The 15,177-nt window shown below is 38.1% G+C and overlaps 1 protein-coding gene across 1 annotated transcript in view; it reads left to right on the top strand.

The window, feature by feature from the left end:
- Window positions 1–320: 320 nt before the first annotated feature.
- Window positions 321–15,177, top strand: part of TRDN (triadin) — a 162,027-nt gene continuing 147,170 nt past the window's right edge. Inside the window, exon 1 of the mRNA XM_030886728.2 lies at window positions 321–573. Coding sequence (XP_030742588.2) covers window positions 552–573 — 22 coding nt within the window. The 5' untranslated portion in view covers window positions 321–551. The remainder of the gene's footprint in view (window positions 574–15,177) is intronic.

Here is a 15,177-nt window from a genome sequence, read left to right as displayed (position 1 = left end):
AATAAATCTGAGCCATCAGGGATAAGATTACTTTCAACTCTTTATTCCATGTTTTCTGACATATCCCCAAGATCTGTAATTATCTTAAGGAAGCTGTGGGGGCTTAGACAGTGCTTTTTAGTTCCTTTGACTTCTTCTTCAGCCCCCGCATGTCTCTCTCTCTGGGGCTGGAGTGTGCGTGTGTGCGTGTGCGTGTGCGTGTGTGTGTGTGTGTGTGTGTGTGTGTGTGTTTTCCTCTAGAGTGCCAAAAAAAAAAAAAAAAGTGCTGAAGAGTCCTAGGGAGATGAGGCTATTTTTGTTTGAAGCTGATACTTCTGCCTGAGCCACAAGTACTGATTGGAAAGGGCTCAGGTTGTTTCCAGGGGGAGAACTCTGCAGAGAAGAGACAAAGTTCAACAGGATAACAAAGACGCAGCAGAAACAGCCAGGAAAACGGAGAGCCCTCACAGTACCACACAGAACCCCCTATCAGAGTTCTCGGATCCTAAAGTATTCTGCCAAGGACCACTGAAACGGAACTTTTCACCTGACTTTGACTTTCGACGACCGCTATGACTGAGATCACTGCTGAAGGTATTGCTAGCATTTTCCAGTAGCATCAACTAGGGGAGGGGAATGAAACAGACAGTCACATTGACTGGCAATGTGACCATGTAAAATGTGCTTGGAGGTCATTTTTTGTTTGATGGGACTCTACACACTTCTGAGCAGTGGACTTAGGGGCTGAGAGGCTGGCAGATCATGGTGTTGTGGGAGGGAGAAGTGGCTTCTCTGTGAAATTTTGCATGTAGAAACTGTTCTCTGCTTTGCCAAAGGCCCTGCTAGCTAACAATTGTCACCCACACCTCTATAAATAGCTACGGTCATGTAAAATGATGGCAGATATCTTACCTAACAAAGACTATTACAAGGTTTGCAAAGACAGAGACCCTGATGTCCTAGACCAATTATATTCAATGATTAAACATACTGAATGATCTGTGAACATGGTTGTGTTATGAGTTTTTAAAATCAGGAGCTGATATTTGTGTTTCCTTCATAGAACACATAAACATACACACGCTCCTCATGTCTACATACAATTTAAGATGTCAGTGCTGCTACAGAATTTATGTGTGCTTGTGTGTGATTATCATTGGTCGAAATTAAGAGCTAGTGTTTGATATTTGACAAAATCAATAATTTTTTCTTAATAAAAGCAGATATATATTAGAACTCTCTGATCCTTTTCACAATTTCAGTTCTTTTTCCTTTAAATGATGAATTTGATCTTTTATAGCAAAAATAAATGTTTTCTGTTTCATAGCTTATTCTGAGAATACACCCATGGCAACTAAAATATTGTTTCTATTATTTATTCTTAGCAGCACTATTCATATAAGCACATATCTGTCCATACAAGTATAGATCTTTACATACACACATACCCACGTGCTTGAATGAAAGAACCCCTTTAAAATCAAGACACTTTGTGTGTAGACATAACTCACTTCCAGTTGCATAAATGTTTGGGAGGTGGATCTAAACTTGGCTTCTGACAGCTGGAAGAAAATCAGACAGGTGGTGCTTTTGACAGCTTCCAAGTTGAATACCGAGCGGGTTTGTTTTCAGCAGAGAACTGCAAAATAGATACACGGTTGGGGCTCGTTGAGTCAACATTAATATAGACACACAGAGATTGCAATGTCGTGGATTTTCCGGTCAATATTTAAAGGGAGTGCCTTACCGATACATTCCACTGAGAAAATTAGCCTAGCACCCCAAAATAGTAAGAAGGATTCCCAAGAGAATGTTATGCATTAGGTGTTTTACTCAGAGTTTTGATATTTTTACTTATTGAAGTCTTCATAGTGGAACCAAACAGGCATTTCTATCTCCATTTGGCTTAAAAAGAAACCGGAACTAGAATGTTCAGTGATTTGTTCAGGACCTGCGCACTTCGGAGATGTGAAATCAACTCCTTAAAGTTACTTATATATATATTTTTTTTTTCTGTTGTAAGTTGATACCAGGTTTGCTCTTTACCAATTTTAGTCCAGTCTTCTCTTACTAAATATAAATTGGATTTTTTCGTATTCCTTAGATGTTGTGTCATGTGGCCTTTAACTTCTCTAAAAGAGAGGTAATGATAAGAACATCTTGCATAGGTCTGTACCAGTTACTAAGATAATATTACTATGCGTGTTGGAGCCCTGATGGCACAGTGGGCTAGCACTGAGCTGCTTCTAACTGTGAGGTTAACCGTTCAAACGCAGCAGTCACTGTGAAGAAGAAAGATGAGGCTGCAAAAATTTAGAGTCTAGGAAATCCACTGTGATACACCTTCTCTGCATTATAGGTTTGCCATGTGTTGGAATCAACTCGACGACATTGAGCTTGGGGTTTGTGAGCATCATGTTTCCCTAAGTCATCATAGGAGAGGGATACCTTGCTAATTGAGGAGGCCCTTTACTCAGACCATTTTTCAATTTTGGTAAAATTCCTGATTGGAAGATAGAAGTTTATTTCCATTTTTTCCCTGGGAACTTTTAAGTAAGGGTCTTTGATAACCTCCTGGACTTACCCATGAAAAATTAGTTGAATTCATATGAACAAGAAATGCTAAAACATGGTCTCTCGGGCAACAATCACCTCCTACTCTCTCTTCTTAGTAGATAATAAAGTCTATGGGCATCAGTCCTCCAATTTTCTCTTTTCTGAAATGATTTTTAAATAAAAGATTTCAAAATAAGGATCTCCCAAAGATAGACTGCCAATTCAACTGAATTTACCTTTCTAGTTAGTATCACAGTCGTTCCCTATAGTTGACCTAAGTTCTTTGGCATTGCTCTATTGGACATTTTTAAATTTTGTCTTCATGCTCTTCTTGTCTTTTATAACTAGCCACATAAATATCAATTTTCTTCTTTTGGATTAGTGCTGTGATTTTGTCCAGAGGTATGGTGCTAATTCCTCAGCCTAGAATACTATTTTATGTAACCTTCTCTATTATTTTACCACCACATTTGACACCTTACGGAAATGTAAGAACCCCATCAGTTGACTGGTGATATCTGACAATTACCCTTTCCATCCACTTATCAGAAATCAAAGGAATCCTGGAGTCACAGTGGGTTACACGTTAGGCTGCTTACCCAAAGGTCAGCAGTTCAAGGTCTTTGGAGTTGGAATTCACTTAAAGACAGTGCGTTTGGGGTCTTATATAAATTAAACAAACATGGCAATATTTAAGAAAGATGGAACTAAAGTAGAAATATAGAGAGTTCTAGACCAATGACTTCATTGAAATTTGGGGGCAATTGTGGTTATAGTATGTGATCCTCTTGTGGTCACTGATAATTAAGCCAGGTCTGAGGAAACAATCCTTGTGTTCTGTGCTCACTGCAGTGGCTGTGCGTGCTCTAGCCAATGTATCACATTCCTCTGGTATCCTGCCACTGCATGGTCCAAGCTGGAAGAATTTGTTGGAAGAAATAAAGGGCATAATACTAGAAATGGGATTTTATTCCAAGGGGAAAGCAGTAGATAAATTATAACGAAGACAAAAAAAAGCTTGCAAAATGATATTATAAAAACAGCTTATTTCATTCTGGTAAAGATTAATAAATATAATTATTATGTTGCCAATAATTTTAACATTTCACACATATTGAGAAGTCATATAGATGAGCATTGTATTAACCTTAATAAGTGTTTTCTTTATTCTTCGGGATATCGCCATGAGATACTCTTAGTATTGATATTCATGGAAAGGAGTCAAAGGTTTAAGGAAGTTTAGTATTTTCCCTAACTTCACACAACTTTCCTTGGAGTAGCATGGATTAGTGCCCAGGTCTCTGCACTGGAATCTTGCTTACTATTTTCTCTTGCTGTGCAAGACTGATAATTAGACTGCTGTCAATTGAAGGTTGGCAGGGACTTATGCTAAACTCATGCCCTCCTTTGGCCCATAATGCCTTCAGTAGGTTATATCAGCCCCACCGGATTAGACTCAGAAAACACTCTGCTTGGTGGCTGTAAATAGCCGTCTACCTTCCTTGCAGCGGCCCAGTATTTTCTTGACAGGGACCAGCATTAGCACGCTTTCCTGCATGTCACATGGACCTTCAGCCACCAGTTTCACCATCTATGTCATCACAGAACTTAGGGTAATTTTGACAACGAAACAGTCGAGTTAATTCTTTTTTTTTTTTTTTTGAGTTAATTCTTTTAACCATGTGGGAAACATAATGGAGTCATTAAAAATGGCAAAATATGCAATGTTCTCAAATTACAGTTAAATTATAATTGATAAGAATGTGTTTATGTAATTGTATTTTCCAGCTGTAAGGAACTCAAAATATGCATGTAAAAATTGTTACATAATGAATTCAAGTTGATGTAGGTCCTCCGGGTACTTCTCTTAGCCTTTGCTAAAACCTCTAGTTAAAGGAAATCCTTTATTTAAAAAGTTAGAAGAGCTTATGTCTAATGCTTAGCTTCTGAGCGATTGTGAAGTATATTACTAACGGAGCGCTTTCTTTGCAATTAGTTGCATGGAATTTCAAAGCTCTGGAAGAATCAAATCGATGAAAAGATTTTATATTCAAAACCTCCAACTAAACTGGGCATTTATTTTATGCAGTGCACTGCTTCAACCAGCCCTGCATCACAAGAGTAGCCGTTACTGCTCTCAAAAGCCATCAATCCTTTCCAGGGGAGTTATTTTACAACTATGAACACAAGTTATAGCCTACAGGACGATAAAACGAAGAGAAGCAAGAGAGGCAAAGTGCGTATCAGAGATCGCCTCAGCACAGCCAGGAACAGCTTCTCTGGCCTGCAAGGACAGGGCTGTGTGGAGGGAGAAGGGGAAACACCAGCTTAGAGCTTCAGTTGCTTCCAGGTTATATTCTGATCTAGAAAAGCAACCGGTCACTTTAGTACTGGGAACACAGTTTATAGTTGAAATTGATAGGTCAGTATATTTGGAGGAAGAAGTTCAAGATGGTTCGGAGCATACTTAAATGAAAAAAAAATATGCACAGGGCTTTATATAGAAGATTGGATTTTTCCCCCGGTGTGTTCTCCTAGAGGCCAATGCAAAGAAGCATAGATAGGCATCTTTCAGGCACAGAAAATGCAAACTGTTTGCAAAACACAAGGTGAAACCAAACCAATCATTGCAATTATATCTAGACATGGCTTTTGTGCGTCAATAAAAAGGAGAGAATGAAGTGAACAAAAAAACACAGCTTCCAATTTTCAAGAAATTAAAGATAGGGGACTTGTTCAAATCCTCACACTAGGATACAGTCCACCGTTGAGACATGAGAATCTTTATGGTCCAAATGATTTCATTCCTTTAAATAAATTACCAGTGGCAGAAAAGAGATGCCAAGAAAACTTATGAATCAAATGAAATTTGCAAGAAAAAGCAACCCTTCAAAAGTGAGGCATAATGGGATTATCACTTCAACAAACAACTCTACCTCATTGCAATGAAATAATTAACACTTCAATACACTCTGCATGTTAGATTATAGTAAAGAATTCTATGGTTAGTTCAAGGTGGTTATATTTCTATACTAGCTATTATTTTAAGATTTATAAACAAATGTTTACGAACAAAGTAATAGTTGATTTTTTTTTCTAAATAACATCCCATAGATGAAAGTCGATCGAGTGTAGGTGGGTAAGAATTTGTCATGAGTTGATTTTGCCGATTATGAGGAGTGGTATATAGAGTTTCAAAAGTTAATCTTCAAACTTCGCCAAAATAAATAGCTAATGGAAGAAAGAAAAATAACAGAGCTGGTGTTTTTAATAAAGTCAATAACTTTCAGCAAAACTTTAATTTTCAAAACATACTCTAGTCAATGATTCCAATGACCACGGTTTGTTCAGAAGTGTAAATTATTCTCTAAATTTAAGCCTCTTTTTATTGAAAAGAAAGCAGATTGACCTTAACATTACATGGCAGCTGGTTAACAGCCGAGTGGGAAATAATTGTTTTCAGCTACATACATTATAATGTGGTAATCTGGCGGTTAGCTTAATAACATTTCTCAAAATTATTAGTAATGTTAATTAGAAATGTTAGCAAAAATTTATGAGATAATTCATTTAAAAACCTGAAAAGGATTAAACATTGTAAGGAGTAGAAACTAGTTCTGAAAAGAGGAAGGCCAGGAATATTATGTTTATTAATACATCATTAAGGGAAATTTTTTGCATGAGTATTCTCTTAAATACCCCCAACCTCTGAAAGGCAGAAAAGCAGGTATCACATAAACGTGACTCTCAATCCTCTTCCTCTGTACTGCTCCAGTCAAAGTTAGAAAATTTAAGAAAAGAAATTGTGAAAACCAGCGGAGCAGAGGTTTTGGAAATCAGAGAGCAAATGGACCCAGCAGTGCGCGGTTGTCATTCCGTGGACTCCGACGGGCTGCGACGCTCCGGCCTGCAGAAGGAAGCACTGCCTGGTCAGAGCCACGCTCACAGATGTTGGGCTTCTGGGCCCCTGTTGCAGCCACTGTGTCAGTTCATCTTTTTTAATAGCAGAAACGGCATGCAGTTTAAAATCACAAACCCGAGTTCAAGTACAGGCTCTACCACGTAACCCGAGTGGTCAGAGAAGTGGTAATGAAGCTCATGGGACTAATGTGGAAATCATGGTTCATTGTGAAAAATATGGCTAGGGGATTTTTACTTCAACTTTTTACGAAGCCATTCTATTGGTCAAGTTCAAGATATGTGGTTTTAATTGAACCAAGCATTCATTATGTGAAGTCTGCATGCCCTGTAGGGCAGATGAAATGATGCCTCCGCGGCGCTCGTTCCACCCGGCTTCCACGGAGAAGCTGTAAGGGTTGTCATTCTTTGTCATTGTGAGCCCTCTCCCCAGCCCGTAAGCACACAGTGCTCACAGAAATGCTCAGTGTGTAGACTCACATGCTTCTGGGTTTTAGAATATCATATCAGCTATAACTTTAAAATCACACTACTTTTACAACCCAACAATGAATTGAAGCTATTCCATTATTATACTAAAGGCTTAGGCATGCTTAGAGGCAAAAAGCCTCCATTGCTGGCTGTATTAACTTTTAACCAGTTAACAATATTTAGTATGAGAGAAACATAAAACAGGACAACTGAGCAATTTTTGAATTCATCTACATTGACCTTTGGGTTGAATATGTCAATTTGAGAAGAGAATGTATAGGTGGTTAAGATTTTCTGCCTCAAACTTTTGCATTGACAGTTACATTTAAGCTTAATTTGAGCGTAAAGCTGGTATTTAAATATTATTATTTTCTTTTCTTCTTACAAATAAAACCAGAATTTCTAGAGACTTAAACTAGAATAAGCATATTGCCTCATGAAAGGCTTTCAAAAGAGCGAATTAGGGGAAACTCTTCATTTGGCAATTATTCGTTGACATCGTATACTAATTCTCAGTTTATTGAGCTCAGTTCTATTCAGCTATGTCTAGGAGGACCTGCTAAGGTTAAGATTTTTTCCTTCCCAATTTCCATTTTCTCTAAGTCATGTGCGTGACATGCCCAGTTTCTGAAAGGACCTGCTTATTGCGGTATCACATAAACATGCATCACCCCAAGAAAGGGTTTTGCAGAGACAGATGAACTTCCTGGTTCAAAGAGATAGCATTTTCCACCTTCAAAGGATGTGAAAAAGAGAATCCTTGGTAGATGTGAACTGAATAAAGACCTGCTCTTCTTTGCATGTGTTATGCTCTCTAAGCATCTCCACATCTCCATGCCTGAAGTCCAGACATTTACCATTTTGAGAGAGATTTTGTTATGTAAATGAACCAGAGTCCGTCTTTAATACTTTCTATAGATATGAAATTTAAATAAATGCACCTTAAACATTTTTATATGGTATTTGTGGCAGGAACAGGGATATGGCATCTTATTAAACAAGTTAAAGGCATAATCTCTTCATGTATAAGAACAAAGAAAAATACTGAAAGCAATTTGATTTTTATAAGAAGAAACTGATTTTAATCAGAAAACATGGTACTAAAATTCAGGATAAATTGATTTTTCCTTGGCTACATACTCTCTGAACTATTTCTGCTCTTACTGACAAAGGTAACTAGAAAACAAAAGAAGAAAAAACAGTATTGAAACAGTTGTTGTTTTTTTTAATGGAGAGGGCATCAGTGAGCTTGTAGATGTGGGACAAACAATTTCCATTTATATACAGTTTTAAAATATATTTTTAAAGGAAAATTTCCCATAGGAATGTGTTTTTTTCTATAAAAATCTATGTGCCATGTAATTAGAAGAGATGTATGTTGGAAGTAAACATTTGGGTATGATGTTAGGACAAAAACTGTAAATATAAATTGGCACTACTTTGACACGCATTGCTAGGATTCTTTCTTGTTTTTTGGTCTAGAGTTATTTTGAATTATTTTATACATTTTAGTCAATAGCTATTCTATTCAACCTCTTCTACTTACCTGGACTTAAAAGAGAATAATATAAAGTATATAAATTATTATATACAGTATAAAATCTATACTCTATGTAGTATTAAATAAAATTGTCACTTGGGAGGGTGAGGTGCCAGCCCCCACCCGCTGCTTGAACTCACTGGTTCAGTAATACTACCTCTGGGTTTAGTAATGCACAATTGTAGGGTTGAGATACATAAGCATTATATTAAAGTCATCGAAAGCATGAGAGATAATACAATAATACAGTCAGGCATGATACATAGCAACATTGCTCACCTCAGCCCAGCTTGGTGGTCCACGTGGAGAGAGGGGGAAGGGAAGGAGGGAAGGGGAACAAGGGAGAGGGGACTGAGCAGGGAGTGAGCAGCAAGGAGCTCAGGGTCAGAGTCAGAGAGTCAGAGAGAGATCTATAGTGCTGGCTCACACCTATATACCTTCTGGGGGCAAGCCAGCCCACTAATTACAGGTAAAGACATACGTCACAGGAAGGGGCTGCACTATAGGTTACACAGCAATGAGAGGGTGGTCTCTGGGTCTCCATAGGAACATTATCAGTAGGGTGTAAACCCCACCTAGAGGAACCAAGCTAATGGTCCCAAAGCTTCAGAGAGAAGTAGGCCATTGTCCCCAGCAGCAGGGAGCAGGCCCAGCCCTGCTGTGGGATGAGACAGCAGTCTGGCAGCAAGTGTCTGACTTCCCCCCACAACTCTACATTATGATACTATGATAAAATACTGAACTTGTCAACTTAAACCTGCCCTATCTGTGATAGAGTTTATTCCAACTGAGAAAGTATTAGGTGCTGCATTTAGAGAAATGCAAACAAAATACCATCACTGAAATATAATTTAACATTTTGAGCCCTGTATCAATCTTCAAGTTAGATGTGATTCAGAAATCTGTATAGCCTGTCAGAGACTGAGGTATACTTAATGTTTTAAAGCCTACTTTGACGTCCGGGCATCTTTGTGTACTACCAACCAAAGGTCATTCAGTGGCACCTTGAGAAAACCCTGATAATCTCCTTCCAAAAACTCAGTCACTACAAGCATAGATCTACTCTGACACACATATGGATCCTAAATTGAGTTAATGCAACTGCAATTGGGTCTGCATCCTCCATAATGCCAGTCATGGATGAAGCAAGAGTTTGGAAAAGTAATGGAACAACAACAATAATGCTGACTGGAAAGACTTAAAAAATAATCTGTCTTTTGTTTAGAATACTGAAAGTCAGTGTGTGATTTAGTTAAATAAATTCATGTCTAGGTGAACATAATTTTCTGATTAGTAAACACACGGTGAAACTTAATGAAAATAGTTTAGAATAACTAAAGGCAGTTTTTCATTCCTGACAATAATTTGCAGTCCTTCTGCCATTTGGAGAAGGTGAGATCGTTGATCAAAAGGTTTGGCGATCAACAGTATGTTTGATTCACGTAGAGAGAAGATGAAGAAGAAGAAGAAGAGAAGAGCCAGGATGGAGGGGAGAACAGGAAATTAGTGGGATGGAGTCATAGAATGTCCCACATGGAGAATTTTGTTTGGGTCATTCTGACAAAGAAATTGGGTGAAAATCATGGCTTAAGAACTCTATTTTTGGTAAAACCCTTAATGATACACTATTTTTAAAGCTTGATATTCCAAGATGATTTATCTTGAACTATTTGTTAATATGATTCCTAGTCCCTCCCTGACCCAAAGGTGAGTCGTTTCATACTCTTTGCAACTCCACTTCTGCTATCATCCCACAGATCTGGCACTTTGAGCTTTGTATGTCTGAAGGCTGCGTTCGGCTAAGTTGTCTAGAGTAACAAAACCAGTGGCACTCATACATCTGTAAGAAGAACTTTATATCAAGAAGACATCCTAGCCCAGTCCAACTCAAGTTCATGGGTCTGATGCTAGTCAGAGGACTCTCTTATGCATATGGCTGGGGGCCAAGGATGCAGCACGGTGAAGTGGGAATCAGGAAAAGCACAGGCCGATGAGTTCAGAGTTGCCTGGATCCAAAGTCAGTGGGATCATGCCAGGCTGACCCACACGAGGCCACCCAGAATCCCAGCGAGGAAGGCAAAGGGCGAGCTGGAGGGAAGTTCCCAGTGTCTCTCTTATAAAAAGGCCACATTCTCAAGAAAGCTTCATCAGACTGTGTGGCCTGATTCTTGGGTTGCACTCCGCCCCTGTAGCCACACAGGGACATCACAATATCCATGCCAATTTATGATGACTTTTGGTTAAATAGTGACATGATGCCAACAATCGGATATCTAAGCACTATGTCCCTTTATGTTAACAACGAGAAGTTAGCTGTTAAGTGAAATGGAATTATTTGGTCAACATTGTTCTCAAAACTATGAGAATTGTTGTTACAAACCAGTATTCCTGCCAAAACATTCTATAATGGCATTGTACTAAGATTCAACAAGTCAACGTGTTATATAACAGCTTTACAGAGAAAGGACAGTCATGGTCCTTAGTGGCTTTAAAGATGGAACTAGGAAGCATAGTGGTAGTAGAAATGGATAAATTAAAGAAATAATTAGAAAAAAGAAAGAAATAACTCTCTGAAGCCTCCGGTCATAGTGATTAGAAACACATATAGTAGAAATAATCATTCTAACCGTAAATTTTGGCTAACTTTTGAATTAAAGCTTCCAGACTTAGTTACTCAATTTCTGTGCAGTCTCTCTAAATTTTAAGGCCTTGTTGCTTCTGTCTAGACTGGTTCACTATAATCATCATCTCACACATGATCAGCTTTTAATGACATAGATTCTCAATACACAGGTGTGTTGGAATATTATATCCTATCTCCTTTCTACCATGCCCAAATGTCCCTAGGGATGGTAGGGATCAAAATTTCTAGTGCCCTGTTAAATATTCATGCATTGAAAAAATGTCTTGTTAACTATTTCCTTAAATGTGAGTTTGGAATGTGAAATATGAGGGTAAGTCCATAAATATTGCTCCGAAATCATAGTAACTTTTATTACACAAAAACATCTATAAAGAGACAACAGTGGTTTGTTTGTTTGTTTCAAAATATCCTTCTCCATCTAATTCTATACAGTTTGATTGGGGTACTTCACATTTCTATCTATTTGTTTATTTTCCCTGATTTTATAAGGCATGATTCAGCTTGAATTAGGATCCATTCTACTTTGTATTAACTTGACTAGTAATATCTTGACATATTTTCTTTGAGACTATTGGTAATAAGTAATATTATTATCACCAAAAAAGGTATGTTCACAGGAACCAACAGGTAGGACATTGGCATAAAGGTTTGGGTTACAAACACCCCAAACTTTTTTGGAAAGAGATGCTAAATACCAACTGTGTTAACAACCAAAGGTTGTAAAACTTAAGGCAGCAGAGGATCTATTGGTAGTTTCAATGGTAGGTGGAATTAAAATACTCAGGTATAACTTTGAGAAACTCAATTTCTCCAAATGTCTTGTAGACAAACACAGAAGGCGTTCAAAGGGTTAAGGAAAGATGTTCTTTTCACTTCAGTTTTCCTGTAAATGTTTTGAAGCCCCATTCGTATCTTTTTCGGTGAAGATAAGGGATCTGGATTAATGGAGAGGTCATTGTAATACTCTTTCAACAATTACTGATAGTTGGTATACTATGGAGAGCCCGGAGACAGAGAAAGATGGGGCTTCTATCTCATCAAGAGCATGGTCTTGGAAACTCACAGTCACTTCCACCCTGTCCTAGAGGGTCCCTGAGTCCACATCAAGTCCATGATAATGAGCCCGTATAGCTTCTTAACTCAAAAACGTGAAAACTATTTGGGATAAAATGAAAGTGTAATAAAATATTAGTAGGTTAGCCTGTCTTGATTCAATGCATATGTTTCGGCAGTAGGAAGCTGAAAGAAGACAAGCTTGAAGGATACAAAAGGCAGAGAAACTCGCAAGCTAAAGGGAATGAATGCTCGTCCCTTGAGAAAAATCAGTGGAAGGTGATGGCTTATTTACTGTGTCCTTGAACTAATGAGTTGAAAAGTGACAGTATAATTTGAGAAGAGGCACAGGTGTAAGCAGTTCTGATGAGTTAATGGAAAGGTAGCATTTGACAAAATTGCCACATAGAGCTCTTTTTTTTTGCAAATAGCATACCCACATTTCTAATATGCACCTAGATAAAATGAGTGGAAATTACCAGAAAACATTAAAATGCACTGGCATAATATATCAATGTGTACACCATACATGTCTTATAACATTTCCAGAACTGGGTTTCTTCTTGCTTCATCTCCATCCAATACTTAGAAAATGTTACTTTTGATCATATTTGTATAATGCAAGTGTAACTCGTGCTCATGAAGCCGTGGAACAACTTTGGTAATACCCTGTAATCAGAAAAGAAATCATTTTCTCTGGGGAAGTTGGGTAGGCAGGTCTGAAACTGGTGCACATTCTTGTAGCTGCTCTGTGCCTGGGTACTTTGTGCTGGAGATGGGTAGAGGGCTTCATATGATGATGTCACAGCTTGAACACCAAGTGGTATCAGGCAGAGGTCATTTCTTGTATATGCCTAGATCCCCAGATGCCAGGCCCAGGTAAAGCCCAGCAGGGGCTCAGGGCATAGGGTGGTATACCAGTCAGACCCCTTTTATCCAAGTTAGAGAAGTGCAGGTTTGTCTGCAGCATCCACTTGGGGAGGAAATTCTTATAAACCAAGTGGGGAGGCGGCCAGCTGGCTAGCTGCAGGTAACCTCTTGGGCTTGGGCTGGCCATCCGAGTAAGGTTGGTTGTTTTTGGAAAGGAAAAAAGTGATGACTTCTTGCATTGAAGGAAGTGGTTTTCCAAGCAGGAAAAGAATCCTGCCAGGAGAGAGACTGCTTCCTAACGTGCAGGGGCAGCTGATGAGGTTTTCTGGTGGGAAGCTTCCATGTCAACAGGCACGAAGAAGAAGACTAAACATTAAAGCCATTGGGCAGAAAATAAAGGTGATGCTGTTTTCAACCTCATGTAAAAGCATCTGTGTCGCGTGTTTCTGAGAGTAATGGGCTGGGTATTGTTGTGGGCAAAAAATATATAGGGGCCTGGTTATTTGTCCTGTGATATGGAAGATTTACAGAAACTAGGGAACAAATTTGGGAAGGAATTACATTTCTTTACTTGGTCGTCCTACATTTTGACATGTTTCACTCTACGTGTCTACTTAGAACAACTCTAACATTTCTGAAATCCTTTACCACCCTGTGCCAAACAAGCTTTCTAATCATGTAGAAGCTCTCTTAAAAGTCCACCATTAGATATACTGATTTGCAGGCCAAATTGTACAAGAGCTCTATTATTAAAAACAAAACAAACAAAAAAATACACTGTCAGATTTGGTCTACATGAGCCCAGTTATCTCATTTGTTGGTTATTAAAAGAAATCTGAATGGTCACACTTAAAAAAATTGTAAAAGCTACTCTAACCTTCTTTGTGTAAAACATACATACACTGAACGTACGTAAATCACCTATATGTACATAGCATTTACCAAACAGTAATGAAGTTACCATCCACAGGACTAAAACCCAGATCACGAAACAACAAAGCCGAAACATATTCCCATCTGCTCACCTGCTGACTCAGTTTTGTTTCTTTTTCTAACCAAGTCTCCGTTTCTCTCTCTCTCTCCCAAAGGAGACAACCGTTCTGATTGGTTTTGTGACAAAGATTTTTCTGCTTTGCTTTATAGTTTTCCATCTCCACATCTATGAACAATTTAGCTTACATCTGTCAAGTTTTGTTTTGTACATAAATAGTATGACATGAGATACATCATTATGGTTTGCTATGTCAATTTAATAGTCAGTCCTTCAGGTTGCATGTGTTTATCTTTCCTTTCTTGATGTACAAAATGCATGTCATGATTTATTTATCCATTAGACTTTGTTTGTTTTTCAATTAGAGAAGCCATTTGATATTGATATGATACCTCTGATTTTTATCTTCCATATTCTATGGTGCTATCACAGTATATATTTATTTCTTAGAACTATGTTCTGTCATTTTTTTTTAAGTCATGTTTAGCATGAAGATGATACCTGTTCACTCAATCTGGTAAGCTATGTTTTACCATTTAAATATCATTGAAAGCAAGTGGAAGAGATGACAGACTAGAAATGAATGGTCTGTTTTTCAATGATGGAGTCGAGTGAAATGTGCAACCTGGGTTTGGTGAAAGCAGCAAGCAAAGACGGGAGCAGTAGGACTGTTTCAGATGTAGAGCAGCCGTCATTTCTTTCTGAGACAATATAGGGAGAAGCACAAACTGGCATGTCAGACTTGACATTGATAACAACAAGGTGTTCAACAAGCACATACTGAGAAGGATGCATCCTCAATCTGACCAGCATGCTCCAAACTGGACCAACGAGAACAACATGCAAACAACTAAACAACAGTACCTTTCCTTGCAGAACATATATGCTGGTGAAAAACTAATTTCACAAAATCATGCATGATGAATATACATTTCTTAGCATGTTTTGGAATTAGTTAAAATAAATAGGTTTTTCCATATCAATAAAAATACCTTAAACACTCTGTAGTGTTTATATATGCATAGTTATAAACATGTGAGTAAAACCTCTTTTTTTTTTTACATTTTATTAGGGGCTCATACAACTGTTATCGCAATCCATACACACATCAATTGTGTAAAGCGCATTTGTACATCGTTTCTCAAAACATTTTCT

This window comes from Echinops telfairi, unplaced genomic scaffold (assembly GCF_000313985.2).
Source record: "Echinops telfairi isolate 266 unplaced genomic scaffold, ASM31398v2 ScPeMD7_3533;HRSCAF=4204_0, whole genome shotgun sequence".
Classification (NCBI taxonomy): Eukaryota; Metazoa; Chordata; class Mammalia; order Afrosoricida; family Tenrecidae; genus Echinops; species Echinops telfairi.
Note: the sequence above shows the minus strand (reverse complement) of the source record. Positions and strands in the feature narration are given on the sequence as shown.